The following is a 17,491-nucleotide window of genomic DNA, read 5'->3' as shown; positions in this document are numbered from 1 at the left end:
GAATTTTTCTAGTCATAGTGATTTTTTTTTTACATTGCTCAAGTTCTATACCTTTTTTTGCTTCACTTGCTTTTCTTAGCATCTTTAGCTGTCAGGCAAAGTGCATTTTACTAAACATCAATTCTTAATCTGTGGTATTGTTTATATTAACAAATTTAATTAAAAGAAATACGACAAAAGTGGAACATAATATGAGTCCTGCAGACATAACCTGACTGTGAGGCTTTTCTGTCATTTCTTGGGGCCAAAAATGTTCTTTGACAATGTTTGCTGCTTTGTTCTCCTGAGGATGAGTTTTTATACACTTTATGAATAAATTTCAACTTCATAACTTGGGTTTTGATTTCTTTTAAAAATGTATTAAGATATAAATATATTTATATTTAATTATAAAATTAAATATATGTATGTAAATACACATATTTTTATATATGGATGTTTTGTCTGCATGAACGTGTGTATACCACATTACCTGCAGGGGTCAGAAGAAGGTACTGAATCCCCAGGAACAGGAGTCAGAGATGGTTATGAGCTGCCATGTGAGTGCTGGGAATTCAACCAGAGACCTCTGGAAGAGTAGCCAGAGCTCTTAATTGCTGAGCTACCTTTCCAACCCCCTTTAATTTATTTTTAACTGTTTCAGAAACTCTTTCCTTGGGGAGACATAAACAAATGTTTACCTCTCCTTTACAGGACACCAATGACAAACCTAAGTATGATTCTACCAAAGTCCAACTTGACAAACCAATGAGCTTAATGAGATTTTTACAGAGCATGGGTGATCCCAAAACTGCTTCTCATAATACCAATAAATGTCACCCAGTATTAGTGACCCCCCCCCCATTGTTGCATAGATAAGGTCCCTCCTTCAGTTAACCTTCCACACACTATATACCCCAGCATCTCTGGAAACATGAGGCCATGTGCAATTATAGGCAGAAACAGAACAAAGGACAACAGGAGGGAGAGGGGGAACTGGCTGGAATCTCATGGTCCCATGACCCTCCTCAGCCCTTCCTCCTTTGAGGGAATGCACAGCTGCTCTGATGAAGGTGGTGGCTCTTAAGCACAGAAGATACTCTCCAGTTAGCTTATGGTACTTTAGATGTCTGTGTAGCACTGTAATTTTAAAGAGAGATAAGGCAATGCTGAATTGAAAAAAAGGAAAAGGAAAAAAAAAGATAATGCTGATCTCATCTCATCATTTGGACATTTGCCCAATGATGTGCTGGTGACGTTTAAAGATGGATTTTAAAAATCTGTATATGCATATAAAACTGCTGTGTTAACTTTCCCTGGGGAGAACAGGCACCAAGGACAGACAAAAGTAACAATTCCACTCAAGTCTAGTGTGGGGAACCAATAAGTTTTTCAGACTCAGAGGAGCATGGGTGAAGGCTGAGCTACAGAAATGCTATGTGGGTGACCCCAAAAAGCTCTATCTCCAGTTGCTTTCACTTGGGCACTGAGGGAACCCCCTTTTCTGTTTAGCGTGTGGAAAACACTCTATACTGTGGAATCACCAAGACCATATGTAGTGAGGCCAGAATCACATGCAACTGAAATGAGGTACACAAGGAAATGGCTGGAATCTCAGCTGAGAGTCGATCACACACCCCATCGACTTTCTCTGCATGGAGTCCCTTGCAGGTGGTAATAGCTGTCCTGTCCAGAGAACAGCATCTTACAACAAACTTTTATTTTCAGAAAGGTATTAGGCTCTGAGTACATTTTATATGATCTTTGCTGCCAAGTGTCAGGATATAACATAGGTTTGTAGATTTAAGATGCTACATGAGTGACTTTCTTATTTTAAAGATATTTGTTGGGGCTGGAGAGAGGTTTATCAGTTAAGAGCACATGCTGCTCTTCCAGATGATCAGTTTCCAGTACAGGTCAGAAGGCTCACAGCCTCCTGGAACTCCGGTTTCAGGGTACCCTCTTTTGACCTCCTCTGGCACCTTCATATCTGCAGTATATACTCACATAAACAAACACGTATACATAAAGACAAAATTAATCATAAAAAGAAGCTTATCTGAATACTACTAATAAATAACAAGAATTCAACTTGAAGGTAAAAGTGTCAAGAATAATCTTTTCAAAAGAGAAATTTACATTTTTGTCAAAGTTGCTTATATATGATGAATGTAAGTCGATGGCAGGAGTTAGAAACATGATATTCTTGGATATAAATCAAGGCTTACAGAGCATTTTAAATAGTAGAATCAGAAGTACATTACTCTCCACCTTCAAGAACACAAAGGGAAGGATATAGTGCCAGGTTACATTTGGTTGACTTGTACACAATAGACATATTTTTGAAGATTTTCATTTTGCCAACATAAGAACAGCTCTCAAAGAGAATAAGAGTTTATTCTGGAACCAGATTTGAGTGACCATGGCTGGAGTAACACAGATCCATGTTACCCCAAATATCATTTTATAACATGTTGGGAATGCTATGAAATTTTTATAGTAACAGAACAAAGAACATTAAAAATCAAGCCACTTTGCAGTTACATCAGTGTAAATATCAGGAAGGTAGGTTAACAGCAAGCAGACCAGCCTTTGCTTTGGTCTCAGATGCTCTCTGATGACACTTTTAGCCTTTGGGTTTGTAGAAGCTAGGGTTTTTTTTTTTAAATGTTTGTTTGTTTGTTTGTTTGTTTGTTTGTTTGAGACAGGGCTTCTCTGCGTAGCACTGGCTGTCCTGGACTCGCTTAGTAGACTAGGCTGGCCTGGAACTCACGGAGATCTGCCTGCCTCTGTCTCCTGAGTGCTAGGATTACAGACATGCACCATCACTCTCTGCTTGAAGCTAGAGTTCTTGTTTGCACATTCTAAAAGGATGAATACATAGTCATAAGGGTGTTAGGTCATACAGAAAAATGGGCAATAAGTTGATGACCATTTAGGGGACTAAATGTAGGTCAAGCTAATTTGGCTCCCACTTCGTAATCAGTCTAGATATCTGACCAGATTCTTACTGAGAATTTCATTTCTGCCAAAAGTCAGTTAACTAAATGCTGTCTTAAAGTGTGTTTTTGTGAAAGAACTCAAATTACTAAAAGTATTGCTTAAGGAGAAAATGAACACAAACCAAAATCAAACAAAATTGATTGATTCAGACTTAAGGGTAGCCTGTTTAAATATCTTTTAAAACATTTTCTCTCATGCCCCCTTTTTGGCAGAAAAGTTTTGTAGTTATATAGGTATATGAGGTAGGTGTATAAATCAAAGATTTGCTGATGATATTTTGCTTGTTTATCTTCTTACAGTCTCATTATGTGGATCAGCATGCCCTAAAACTTACAGAGTAGCCTGCTTCTGCCTCTTGAGTGCTAAAATTAAAGCTGTGCTCCAACACACCAGATAGATTAGTTTTTTAAAAGCAATTCTTTTGTACTCGTGCATATTTGGTACTTATTAACTACTAAAGCAGAGATGGATATATTTTTTCCCAATACAGCTCAATCCAATGATACACTAATTTGATACATGCTAAGGAATAACAGGACATTATGAAAAAGTCTCGCTTCCTGTAATTAAATTGCTCTTTCTATAAGAGTAGAAATTTTCGTACAAATTGTAAAACCACCATAATTCGTAACACGAAGTAGACGAAATCTGAGCTCAGGCAGTTCACCAGCGGTTACTGGCATGAGCAAAGCAAAGTGCACTTGTAGAGAGTTGAGAACCAAAGCTGAAGAGAAGAAATGCCAGAGGCAGCCTGTATCCTTTAGATAGATTACATTCGGTTTTTGATTAAATTTTGGGTAGCTACTGGCCCTCAGGGTTTCCATGCACAATTTTAAAAGCGTTGGTTTAATTGAAGAGCCTTCTGCACAAGGCAGCCAGAGAAACAAAGGAGAGAACACAACAGCTATCAGTTAGAAAGTCAAACTGCTCATCCCCCAAACATTTTTGTTTCTTTACGGAAAACAAACACCAGGACACTTTCCAATAAAAATTTAACCGATAAGGCATTTCTCCGGCTCTGACAAATGTCTTTCAAATAAAAAAAGATATTCATGTAGCACCCTAAAACAAAAGACAGCCTTATGTACAAATCTGTAAGAGTTACTTCCTGACGTTTGGCAACACAGACCATATAAAATGTACTCAGACTTGATACTAATAATGAAAATAGATTTTTTTTAAATCATAATAGATTTTAACAGTTCATTACAGCAGCCCAGTGCCCCATGGTTTCTAAATGTTAATTAAAATGGCATGGTAATGGAGACATCCAGTCTTTCCCTCACCGACGAATTAGTTCGGGTCGGGGTATATCTTCAAACCTAGAAATGTCTTCTAATCCCTCAGAGCTCAGAGCTTCTCTGGTCCTAGGCTTGCTGAACAGAGGGGTCCACCTGGTCGGCTTTGGCAATGCCAGTCCTCCACCAGACGGGGCGCTGTAGAATCTGCCATGCGTGCGACCCGGCCAGCGCGCGCTCTCGATGGACGACGCTCTGCCCGCAGTCCAGCTCCTCTCTGTGGCTGGGGTTTGCGGAAGTGTTTCTAGGCGACGGCACTCGCAGACGACGCCTGCGCAGTGGTCGCCGCTGGCGGGCTGGCTGACGCTGGCGGGTTGAGGGAGTTCCTGCGGGTGGCTGTCACCGCCCCGTTTCTCTCCCGATGGTGCTCTCCTGAGGCCAGCTGCCTGCGGGCGTCGCCCCGGGATGGAGCACATCCGGACGACCAAGGTAGTCGATGGGAGATCCTCGAGGCCGCCGGGGTCCATCCTGCCGAGGCGGGCGGGCAATTTGGGGGTGCGGGGCCTCCGCTGCCGGCCGGCAGTTTTGGGGGTGCAGAAGCCGTGCGGACGGCGCAGGCGCCTTGGCAGGATGTACTTGGGGAGTCGGCAGTGGCGGCTTAGCGAGCTCCGCGCTCTTGGACAAGATTGGGGCTACTTTTTACTTAGGGGCCTTTCGGCCACTCGCCACCTGGCTCGCCCGGATCCGGGTGGGGTCCGCACCCTCAGTTCTGTGCGGTGTGAACTAGTCTTGGTCTGGTTTAAGTGCCCCGCCTGCAGAGTCGCGGTGCTAATGTTAGAGCATCCCAGGCCACTCGCTTTTCTAGTCCTCCAACCTCTTAGAGCTGGTACTTCTGTGATTTCAACTTTAGTGTTGGGAGCCAGCTTGACAGCAGTTATGCAGAAGGGGAAAGGCTGTGTCATATTGTAGGAGGTCCATGGAACTTCCCTATAACTGAGCTTGCTTGTCAAGTCCGTGCTTAATATTTTTCTGTGTGAAAGGAATTCAGAGAATGAACACACACGTGTAATTATATACATATCATGTATATAAATATAAATCTCATATATAAAGTTTAAAAGCTGAAATGACACCGGACGATTACCAACAATGCGTTAGACCGACTTCAGCTTCAGAAGGGACCAAAACAGGCAGAGAGATACAAAGTCTTGAATACCATTTTAAGACAGGAAAACCAACTCCCCTGGCTTTGCCAAAGCTGTAACAGTCACTGCCTGTCTTAAAGGTCTTTGGGAACAAGCTGAATTTTCTTCATTATTCTTTAAAATGTTTCACAGCTCTTTATGTTATGAATAACATGGATTTTTGTTAGGATTTATTTTGGAGTTTGCCTATACTATTTGTAATAAGGTTGGAGATGCTGAAAAATCTAACTCCTTTTCCAAGATTTTTTGTTTGTTTGTTTGTTTGTTTGTTTTTAAAACAGGGTTTCTTTTTGTTGCCCTGGCTGTCCTGGAATTAGCTGTGGTAGAGCAGCTGTCCTTGAACTCAGAGATCCAACTGCCTCTACATCCTGAGTGCTGGGATTAAAGATGTACATCATCACTGCCCAGCAGATTTTTTTCTTTAAAGAGAAGAAAAATAAAATAATTGGAGAGTTGAAGTTGCTGACATTTAAACTTTGAAAATGGGAGGGTGGTTAGATACCCAGAGAAGCACTAAGGCAGGAGAGAGAACAAGGGTGGACATGGGAGCCAGTTTGTCCGGGTCACAGGGCCCTGACAGCTGTTGGCACAGAGACTGCCTTCTACTCTGAACCTCATTCAGCTCTCATTTGCTTGTTGTTCAATTTATAATTAATTGATAAATATCTCTGGATTTTTTTTTTTTTTTGGTGGGGGAGGGATGGTATAGCTGTAGCTTTATGACCTTCAAGATTGTTCTTGATTAAGCCTTACATTTCATGGTGGGCCCATGCTAGAAATAGGTAAGGCAGCTTTTCACTAGTTTTTAGGTAAGGTTTCTTTATGTCTTTCTAAAGGTTTTACTGAAGTTGCTTCTTAAGGGAGCTCCACTGTACTCTGTGTTTTTGAGGCACTGAGTCATTTATCTGGAATAATCTGAAGTGGGACTTTGTAGACTATAGTGAAACAGAGTTTTGCTAGGTACTAGCATGTACACACCCAACTGACACTAAGCAAACCACAGCAAGATAAACACGGAACTCACAATGTTTTCTGATAATTGTTATATAGACTGTACCATTTCCTTAAACTATGGTTTGGAAAAAGCACAGTCTTATGAGATTGCTTTGAACATAGCCAAATCTTTGTTTTATTATGTGTAGTCTTCTTCTAGACATACTTAATTTGCAGCAAAAAAATATTGTATTTCACGTTGCTGTTTTAAGCTCTGGGAAGCTTAGTTACCCTGATCAAAATTGTGTGTAGGGCTGTCAAGAGAGCTCAGTGTGGCTAATGGTGCCAGGTGCCAAACCTGACAACTTGAATAGGTTCTCCGTAGCGCACCTGGTGGAAGGAAGGAAGGAGCCAGCTTCTGAAAGTGTCCCTTTGAGCTCCACACAGGGCCACCGACCCTCGAGTATAAGTAATAAACATTTTTAAATTGACTATAATGCAGTATGACTGTTCAGTGATTTTTTTTTTAAATATTGTTTAACAGCTGTTTCTGAAAAGGAATAATTACTTATCTTCTGTTAGGCAGTTACGTCAGGGAACACAGTTATGTAATGTCATAATTTCACATTTTACATATATGATAATTCATTAGATGTGATGGTTACTTTTATCAACTTGCCATGATATGGAGTCAGTTGAGAAGGGAGTCCCAGTGAGGGACTGCCTGGATCACGTTGGCCTGGGAGCACTCTTGTGAGGGATTTTTTTTTTCTTAGCTGGGTTGGAGAGGGAAGGTCCATCCTGATGTGGGCAGTATCACTGTGTAGTCGGGTCCTGAGTGCACGAAAGTAGAGAAAGCAAGGGGACAGCATGCATGCGTTTATTCTCTTTCTGCTCTTGACCAGAGATGGGACTGGCTTTCTCAAGCCCTTGCTACTGTGACTTTCCCACAGTGCTGGGTTGTGACCTGAGATTTTAAGTCAAATAAATCCTTGCTTTATGACACAGTTATCACAGCAACCAAAATAGAACTAGGACAATCACTGATTTTAAAATGAGCCCTGCTAGTGGTTTTAGCATTTCCACTTATAGACGAGGAAGAAATTGTTGAGTTCAAATGACCTGTCAGGTCAGCCACATGTGGCAGTTAGAATTTAAACTAATGTCGAACTCCAAAGGTTAGGCGTGCTTTCCCAGCATCAGTAGTTGTAATGAAATTTGTTAAATTTAGAAAATACTAATTAAAAGGGCTTTTCTTCTCTAAATTTCTCATAAGTAAGAGTTTTATCTTTTTTGTTTTTGTATTGTTTAGAGTTGCCATTTGCTTTGTGGTCTGCTATTAGAGGTCAGTATTTCAGCTGAGTACTAATTAACTTTCTAGCTCTAAAATTCAGTGTTAGGCATGTCATGGTATTTTCGTCACGTTTGCCTTGAAACAGGTTCTCTCACTGAACCAGATAGTCAACCTTTCAGACAGGCTGCTGAGCTCTGTAGATGTCCTGACTTTGCTCCCCCAGTGCTGGGACACAGGCACATGTGACTGTGGCTGGCTTTTTACGTGGGTGCTGGGGATTCAAACTCAGATGCTTGTGTTTGCAGAACAAGTGCTCTGAGCTTTTCCCACTGAGCTTTCTCCCCAGCCTGGAGACCTTTAGGCTTTTTGTTTTTAAAGTTTTATTAGTTTTACTCATTTTATGTGTGGGTGTTTAGCCTGCATAGATGTTTGTGAGCCTTGTGTGTGCTTGGTGCCCGAGGAGGTTAGGTGAGGGTCAGATTCCCTGGGGCTGGAGTTACTGATGGTTGTGAGGTCTCACTTGGGAACTGGGCACTGGTCCTCTATAAGAACAACAGATGCAGGAGGTTGTGGTGGCACACCCCTTTAATCCTAGCATTAGGGAGGCAGAGGCAGGCAAATCTGTGAGTTCGAGACCAGCCTGGTCTACAAAGCAAGTCCAGGACAGCTAAGGCTACACAGGGAAACCCCGTCTCGAAAAACAACAAAACAAAAAAGAGCAACAAATGCTATTACCCAGTGACCCATCTCCCTAGCCCCCCAGTTTTAGGTTTAGAGATTGATTTTCATATATATGAGTGTTTTGCATGCATGGATGTATATGTGCCACATGCATGCCTGACGCCCACAGTGGTCAGAAGAAGGCATTCCATCCTATGGAACTGGAGTTATGGAGGAGTGTGGGCCACCATGTGAATGCTAGGAATCAAACCTAGGTCCCCCATAGGGGCCACAAGTGCTCTTAGCCTCCAAGCCAATTCTTCAGCCTTTAAGATCTTAGATTTTGAGGCATACTTGAACACTTAACCCAAGTACAATACCATTTTGGCCTTCATTAGTACTAACCCATGTTACGGGTGAGAAACCTGCAGTTTGTTAAGATTAAATCACTTGTCCTGTGTCTGTTCGCTTACTGGGATTTCATTATTGGCTCACTGATTGCTGGTGGGAGCTGGGTTCTGGTTTTTCTGATACAAAGCCTCTCTTCACTACCTTACTCCCCTGCCTAATAGAATAGTTATCAAGTAAAGAGATTGGAGTATAGAGGTGGAGCCATGTGGAAGAGTAGAGACAAGAGCTGGCTGAGAGAAACTAGGTGGTAAGCGTTTTATGTAGTAACCAGCTAATCATGAAGGTGTTGAGCTAGGAGAAAGGTCTGGGAAGGGAAGAAAGTGTGGATGTCTAGGTAATCATTCATAGTCTTCTGCTGGGTGAGCTTATGTAAGAGAGTACTTTGTGACTCCGCAGAGAAGAGAAGGGATACTAGGGCTCAGGGACCTGCAGAAAGGTGCATGCAGAAGTCAAGGTGCTGAGGGGGAGAAGAAAGAATAAAATGGAAGCTGTGAGTCAGAGGAGCAGAGATGATTCTTCTTGCTCTGATTTCTTTCTCTGTGCTCATTATGCCCCTCTCTGCCTTCTACTTGGGCCAGGCACTGTTGTACATACTAGGAAACTAGGCAGATGGCAGTAAACTGGACAGACAAAAACTGAGTTGAGAAAATGTATTTGGTAGTTGAGGGAAACACAATAAATAGAGTTGATGGTTGGATCTACACTGTGTTAGATGGTGGTGAATGCTGAGAGAGCAAATAAAGTAAACAGGAACCCTGGAGAATACCAGGGTGCCATTGGAGAGACACTACAAAGCAGTGAGATAAATGTGGAACTGTTGAGAGGAAGGGGGTTCCCAACAAGAAGGAACATCCTCCTTTTCAGGCCTGAAAGAACTAGTGAGAACGCTGGAGCAGGGTGTGTGAAGGAGATGCGTAGAGAATATTAAAATGCCTAGAGAATATTAAAATTGGGGGACAGGCAAGTTACTTCAGACTTCTGAAGGCCACTATAAACTTTTTTTAAAGTGTGTGTGTGTGTGTGTGTGTATGTGTGTGTGTGTGCGTGTGAGAGAGAGAGAGAGAGAGAGAGAGAGAGAGAGAGAGAAAGACATGAGCACTTCAACATATGTGTCAGAGGACAACTTACATAAGTGGGTCTTCTACTGCATGAGTCCTCGGGATTGAACTCAGGGCATCAGGCTTGGCAGCAAGTGCTTTTACTCATGGAGCTGTTAGCTGCCTTTGTAAATCTTTGCTTTTACTCTGAGAAAGGAAACTTTGTGCTTAACATGGCAGAAGAGCAAAGTGAACTAGAACTGAAAAGTTCCCACTGTATTTATGACCCAAGAACATTCTTTTTCCATCTTAAGAAGTCCATAGTCGCTTCACTGATAACTTATGCTGCCAGATGTCCCAGCAACTGAGGACACAGGATGGGAGAGTCAATGTCCTCACTTACTGTCTGCCTCGCGCATACCAGTGTAATGTCCTCTTCTTTTTCCACAGCTAGTTCTTCACAGGATGTCTGTAGAGCGATCTCAAAGTCTCAGGAGATGTGTGGCTAGAGAAAGGGAGCACAGTCCTCCCAGTAGCTGGCTGTGTTCTCTGCACTGGGTCACCGCCCGCAGTATAACATAGCTGTGGAATAAGAGCAGTCCTTGATCACAGAAGTTTGGTTGAAGGAGGCCCTTGGTCTTCTCCCATCACAGAGAGGAAAAAATAGGTGTCTAGACGTCTTACACTGTAATTTTCTGTGTAAGATGCCCTATGTTTTTCATTTCCAGAGTCTTAATCAGTTGAAGTTTGAGTTTCTCCTGTAAGCCCTTAGTGTACCTGTAGTTGGCAGCAATTCAGTTAAGTAATGTGAGCTGGCACTTCCCACCCCTCAACAAAGTGACTGCATCTTCAGTTTCTTTCTCCTTGCCCCATTTTTTTTTTTTTTAATTCTTTTGCCATTTATCTTTTCCCATTTACTTTTTGCTTTCTAAGGATCCTGATGCTGTTTTTATGGAGCCCCGGTGGTAGTGACCTAAAATAGTTGTGGTTGCTTCCAAAACAGGTACCTTAAAACATGCCCAAGAAAAGCCTAGGTACCCAGGTGGAAGGGGAAATGGCAAGGAGCAGTTGGGTTCTAGCCTGGCATTTACTTTGTCTGTCAGTGATTGTAGCACTTTTTTTTGGAGGCAGATTTGCAGTAAAGGGCAGAATAATGAGTGTTTCCCCCAAACTACTCATATTCTCCAGAACTTTAAGCAGAAAGTAAATGCTTTGGTTTAACTTCAGATTAATGACCTCGTTTGCTATATCCATATGCTGAGATGCTGTAGAAGCTGTTGGTTATATGTAATGATTTTCACTGTCGTAGTTCCTTGGTTTGATGTAACTTGGTACATACTAAATCAGTGATTAACTCTCTGTCAACTGTTTTCCAGACTGGCTTTTCTGACTCACTTTCCTTTTTCTGTGCCCAGGCTGACAAGCCAACAATAATGAATAAACAGTATCCTTTGATTTTGGATTCATTCACAGAGCCAGCCAAATTTAAAGATCTAACATGCAGGAAATAAGCATATAGTTTATTAGAGCATCTCTAACTAGAATTTTCCACTTTGATGAAGACCCATAAAAAATATTGTAGTTCTTTGTAGTCCTCTGAGAAAATCCTTGTAAAGTATTCTAGAATACTCTAAAACAAGGAATTTTTCTCTGATTGGCTAATGATGTGGGGACAGAGAACTGGAATCACCAATAAGAATTGTATTACCAAAGTAAATAAATGGATGGATGGATGGATGATGGATGGACAGACGGACAGACAGACAGACAGTAGAGCATGTTCAATAATAACTGTTTCCTAGTGGTTTTTCTACTTATTTTTTATTTGGCTTGTGCACGGACTGCTGAATGAATATTTGCTAGTTAGCATAGGGAAATAATAGAATAACGAGATAAAGAAGAATCTATTTTATAAATCCCTTTAATGGACCAAGGGACCAGTGGTATACTATGGGCATCTTCCATTTCTTTTTTCCTTATGAGAAGTAAGTTCTCCATGGCAGTTCATCTGAGGTGAATAAACATCCATTGTATCAAATATTATTCCAGCTACCTGGGGGGATTCAGAAAGAAAAAAAGAGACAGTGCTTGTCCTTAGATTTGTACTAGTTTTACAGACACTTGAACAGGCTTTCATTTGAGCTTAGCAAGTACTCTGATATTAGTGGAAGGAGCAGAGATGGTGAGTGGAAGGAGCAATAGGTGAGTAGGTGAGAGGAGAAGTCAGAAGGATGATTTCCAGTGCTGGCAATTTGATGTGAATGGCATGACAGAAGTCATGTATGAAATGCGGAATAAGGGGAAGGAGGCAAACAGCAAGCCACCACCCCTAAGATGTTCAAGTGCAGACAGCATAATACCTGGCTAAGTGTTGCTGTTTGGGATTTAGAGCATACAAGATTGGAACCACTGTCCTTGTTCTAGCTGCTGCTACTTGTATGTAGTTCCCACTGAGACTGTGAAAATGAAAACAAGTAATACACGTCAAGCATTTATCATAACACGATGTCAGGAAATGTTCTTAGCAGATGGTAAGAACTGGGAGAGTTCAGTCAGAGTTTGGGGAGTCATTAGCAAATAGTCTGAAGTAGTGACAGTGATTAAGATTCATATAGAAGGTGGGTCCTTAGCTGCCCAAGATGAGGAATGCCTGTAATGCCTCAACCCCACATCTCAGGAGGCCGCTGCAAGAGGATGAAAAAATCCAAGGCAGCCTGGACTCACTAGCAAAACTACCTCCTACCTCCCGTCTCCAAAAAAGGAGAATGGGCCCCTGAGCATAAGTAATAGTGACTAGCAGGTGAATCTTCATCTGGGTGTGTAAGATGCCTTCCTATCCTTTGTCCTATATTTTGAGACTGACCCTCGATGTGCCACTCTGCGTTCTGTGGCAGCTGTGCATGCATGCATGGGTGCGTGGGTGAATGTGTGTACTAGTGTTAATACACATTGATATTGTCATAACTATGTGATATTGTAGATCTCACCATCCTATGTACAAAAGGAGGCCAAAGAAAGAAAGTGACAGAAATAACAACATCTTTTATTAAATATTTTTCTTTAGTTACATTTAAGTTTTAACTTGTTTAAGCAGTGATGTCACAAGCAGGAATTCTTCATGGAAGTAAATTATAGGGAGTGAAGAAGGGTGAGAAGCTGATCAGCCTTTTAAGTGGTAGCTATTGATTACCTTGGAAATGATCATTTCATAATGTTCATTAGTTGGTAAGAGAAAAAGAAAAATATTAGGAAAGTATAGAGGTAATAATGTAAGCCGTGTGTGATAGCCCATGCCTTTTATCCCAGAACTCAGGAAGCAGAGGCAGGTAAATCTCTGAGTTTGAGGCCAGCCTGTTACTATTATTCTGCTAAGTGTAAATAGTACAAAGAGTACAGAGTGAGTTCCGGGACAGCCAGGGCTACACAGAGAAACCCTGTCTCAAAAAACAAAACAATAATAAACAAAGAATTAATGATATAATGGTGAGCTCTCTGGTTTGAAGATCTACACAATTAAAAGAACTGTCTATAGCCTCCTGTGATACAGCTGTACATTAAAAACTACATTAGTAGCATTTGTTTTACTTCTTTTCCTATGAAATGAATGACATTAAAATTTAAAGTTGCAGTCTTCAGACCAGCCCTGATCCCGCTCTGCATTCTGTGGCAGCTGTGGGTGTATGCATGGATGTGTGTGCTAGAATTAATACACATTGATATTGTCATCTTTATGTGATAGTGTAGATCTCACCATCCGAGGCATTAATGGGGGCCAGTGCAACAGAGGACAGGGAACTCAGCAAAGGAAGAAACAAAGTGACAGAAGTAACAAGTTAACTTTCTAAATAAGATCTGTGAGTCTAGGACAAGGTTTAGAGCACTGGGCTGAGCAGAAGACAGCCAGAGAGCAAGAGCCACAGCTGGCTGTACAGCAGCCATGTTTGGTGCAGCAGTGAGGGGAATATAAGCTGGAGGTTGCAAACAGTGATTTCCTGCTTTAATTTTCCCAGTAGTATATTTCTAGAACTTTATATGATCACTTGATTTTACAGGTAAGCTAAAACTGAATAGTGTTTTATGACAAAGCTTCTTGGAGAGACAATACACATATCTCTGATCACCCCAGATAGGGAGCCCACAACAGAACAAAGTACGGATAACACCAAAGTCCAACTGGATGAACCATGGGTTTTATAGGACTTACAGGAATATGTGTGAGGGGTTCTTTACAGAACCACACAAGACTCGAAGACAGCTGACTCACCAAAGCCCACCCCAGCACTGCTTACACTGCACAAAAGCTGGGAACCTGGAAACACAGCGCAGTCTGCAGGCACCTCAACAGGTTGGAGAGTGTCCCATCTAAGTGACTTGGTTGCTGTAAACCTTTTCCAGGTGGCTCAGCTGGTTTCTAGTCTCAGCTTCTGCAAGGCAGTGGGTCTGGTCTCAGAGTCTTCTTTGCAGTTTGGCTTGTCTGATAATGACTCTTAGCAGCATTTTTATTACCTACTCTGGGAGGAGGGGCCTAGAGAATCTGGTCAGTTTCAGGGACTTCCTGAAGCTATTTTGAATTGTTTGCCTCCCTGATTAAGGAGCTTCCCTGCAATATGGAATGTTTCAATCTTGGAAGAAACTGCTACACACTAGATACTCTTTGGCAGTACATACAGTAAAGTGGGCTTTTAGATTGCTCACTCACCCTGTACTCCTTGCTCCTTGTACATTAGTTTCTTAAAATCTTCCCTAGGTTACATTGGCATCTAAATATCTGTGTTGCTTGTGACTTATGTGTTCCTTCAAAAGACAGATGAAATTTTACCCTGAATGTTAAGTAACTTCTTGTGTTTGGGGGCAAAACAGATTTAAAAAACTGATAATGATATATGTAATTCCTGGAGTTAGAAAAATGTATTTATGCTGCTGTCTTAATTGTCCACTTAACTCAGCCTGAGTGGAAAAGCCTTGACTGAGGAATTGCCTAGATTGGATTGGTAGTGGGCTATGTAAGCAAGCCAGCTAATCATGAGCCTGGGAGCAAGGGAGTAATCCACAGTGAGCCAGCAAGCAGCATTCCTCCATGGTTTCTGCTTCAGCCTTCTGCCCTGACATCCCTTGGTCATGGACGAAGAAATATAAGCCAAATAAAGCTTTTCCTCCCCTAAGTGGATTTTGGTGAGAATGTTTTATCACAGCAACAGAAATAAAAATAACTACTTTTGAAATGAAAATAACATCCTTTTTGTTTTTAGGTTGAACAAGTAAAGTTACTTGACCGGTTTAGTACCAACAACAAGTCACTGACAGGAACACTGTATCTTACGGCCACACATCTGTTATTTATTGATGCTCAGCAAAAGGAAACCTGGGTAAGGTGGACTGTCTACCATACAGTAAAAATCGACTGCTTTATCTCAACCAATTTTTCTGTGGAGTTTGCTTTTGTTTGCTGTTTGTTTTGGACAGGGTCTTTTTTTTTTTTCAATGCAGTTTATTCAGGAACCTTGAACAATCCTCGGACCCTGGGGAAAGCCAGCCCACAGCTTAAATAGCCTCTGGGTAGCCAACCCAGGCGTGCCACGTGGGCAATGCAGATAGGTCCACATACATGGAAGCAAGCCACATCCTCAGCCTTAGCCAAATGTGGAATTGTTCGTGACAGAGAGCACTCACCATCGGGAAGGTGGAAGGCAGAAACCAGCTCCATCTTTAAGGCATAGCATTCCGCAGCTCTCTATAGTTCCCCCTTTTTGTTTTAGATGCATCAGGCAAGAGTAGAGGTCTGATCTCTGATATTAGAAATAAATTGGGACTTTGTACCGATGTTCATTTAGGTGTCATCCACCCAAAGAGCATCAGACCCGTCCGATACCTTTTTCTCAGAGCATGCAATCAGACATGCTCTTCTCTGGGTCCAAAGTGGCTGACCCTGAGTGCAGTGCTTAGCCTCGCATCCTGAGCGTAACATTTTAGCTTTTTATGGTATCCAACCATGCTTGGGGAGAATTGGACAGGGTCTTTTTATATAGGCCAGGCTGGCCTTGAACTTGCTATCATCTTCTGGAGTGGTGGGCTTGCAGACATGTGTAACTATTCACATGTCAATCAGAATTTTTTTCTGTTTCCTTTCTATGACTCATTTATACCACTTGTAATATGGAATTATGTAGAATATCAGATTCTTTTTTTAACCTTTTCTAAGTAGAAACAGAAAATGCCTCTTTGTTCCTGTAGTTTGTTTTTTTTTTTAAGTCTAGGTATGTTTGTGCATGTTAGCAGTCATATGGATTGTATAGTATATTCCATAGCATTTTAATGCCCAATTACCAAATAAGGTAGTTTTTTTGTAACTTTAAACACTGCAGAAGTATACAAATTAAGAAAAAGTCAAATATGTCATGGGTGCATTAACTATATGGTCATTTTTGTCCTACACACAAGGTGTATCATCTACCTTTTTAACAGTACCTTTTTATGTGTTGATTCCAGGATTGCTGATCCTCTCAACTTGTTCTTCAAGGTTGTCATGACTACCTGATGCCTTTTTTTTTTCTTTCCTTATCCATTCATTCCTTTAGCATATAATTACTGAGTACCTGCTGTGTTTTCATGTCACCATTTTGGAAATAATAGCCAGTTTTGTATGTAGATGGTACACCCTGTTTGTCTATATTGTAAATTTTGATAAATTTGTATAATAGATTTTTGTATTTTATAATAGTAAAGATAAAAAAATGATACGTTGTTAGTGTGCTGAGCACAGAGAGGTTTGTTTTGGCTCTTGGTTTTTTTTTTCTGCTGGATTATTTGTCACTATGTATTGATGTTAAATTTTATTTTAGTCTTTTGTACTAGAGAAGGGTCTGTTGTGCAAGGCAGACATTCTACCCTGAGCTGCATCCCCTGGCCCGACTTCTGAGTTTATAGGAGTTCTGGATTCTGACACTGTGTCAGATTGTGTGTCATCACCAGCTCTTCTCTACAGCCAGTCTTTTGTATGCCTTTGTGTACGTGTCTTAGTTAAATATTTTGTTTTTAACACAGTTTCTCAGTTTTCTTCTTTGGTTTTGTTCATTTGTCATACACTTAAGAAACCTTCCTGTGTGTCAGTATAAAGAAGCTCCTGTGTTTTCTTCTTCTGAAGCTTTAAGTTTTATTGTCTACACATCAGTTCTTAATCCATCTGGTGGATGGCCTAACATGGGGATTTGGTACTATTTATTAGCTGCTTCTTCTTTTCTTACTCTTCATTGCTTCACCCAGCTCGTTCGCAATGAAGCTTCTGTCTGTCCCATCCTTTTGGCATATTGACTGCATGTAACCTGCCTCACTTTCATTTTTTTTTTTTTTTTTAAGACAGGAGTTTCTCTGTGTAATAGCCCTAGCTGTCCTGGACTAACTTTGTAGACCAGGCCTCCAGCTCACAGAGATCCTCCTGCCTCTGCCTTTCTAGTGCTGGGATTAAAGGCATGAACGACACCTAGCTATCCTGCCTCACTTCTTCATTAACAGTACCTTTTTATATGTGTTGAGTCCAGGATTGCTGATCCTCTCAGCTTGTTCTTCAAGATTGTCATGACTACCTGATGCCTTTTCTTCTTTCCTTATCCACTTATTCCTTTAGCATGTAATTACTGAGTACCTGCTATGTTTTCATGTCACCATTTTGGAAATAATAGACAGTTTTAGCACAGAACTTCTGTACTCATGGAGAGCACATTCTAGTCCGGAGAA

At 41.3% G+C, this 17,491-nt stretch overlaps 1 protein-coding gene across 1 annotated transcript in view; it reads left to right on the top strand.

Annotated features, from left to right (window-relative positions):
* The first annotated feature begins 4,547 nt into the window (after positions 1–4,547).
* The window catches only part of Mtmr6 (myotubularin related protein 6), a 34,713-nt gene continuing 21,769 nt past the window's right edge, over positions 4,548–17,491 (top strand). The window contains exons 1-2 of the mRNA XM_021649049.2: positions 4,548–4,709; positions 15,010–15,126. Coding sequence (XP_021504724.2) covers positions 4,686–4,709; positions 15,010–15,126 — 141 coding nt within the window. The 5' untranslated portion in view covers positions 4,548–4,685. The remainder of the gene's footprint in view (positions 4,710–15,009; positions 15,127–17,491) is intronic.

The sequence above is a fragment of the Meriones unguiculatus genome, chromosome 9, assembly GCF_030254825.1.
Source record: "Meriones unguiculatus strain TT.TT164.6M chromosome 9, Bangor_MerUng_6.1, whole genome shotgun sequence".
In the NCBI taxonomy this organism is placed as follows: domain Eukaryota; kingdom Metazoa; phylum Chordata; class Mammalia; order Rodentia; family Muridae; genus Meriones; species Meriones unguiculatus.
Note: the sequence above shows the minus strand (reverse complement) of the source record. Positions and strands in the feature narration are given on the sequence as shown.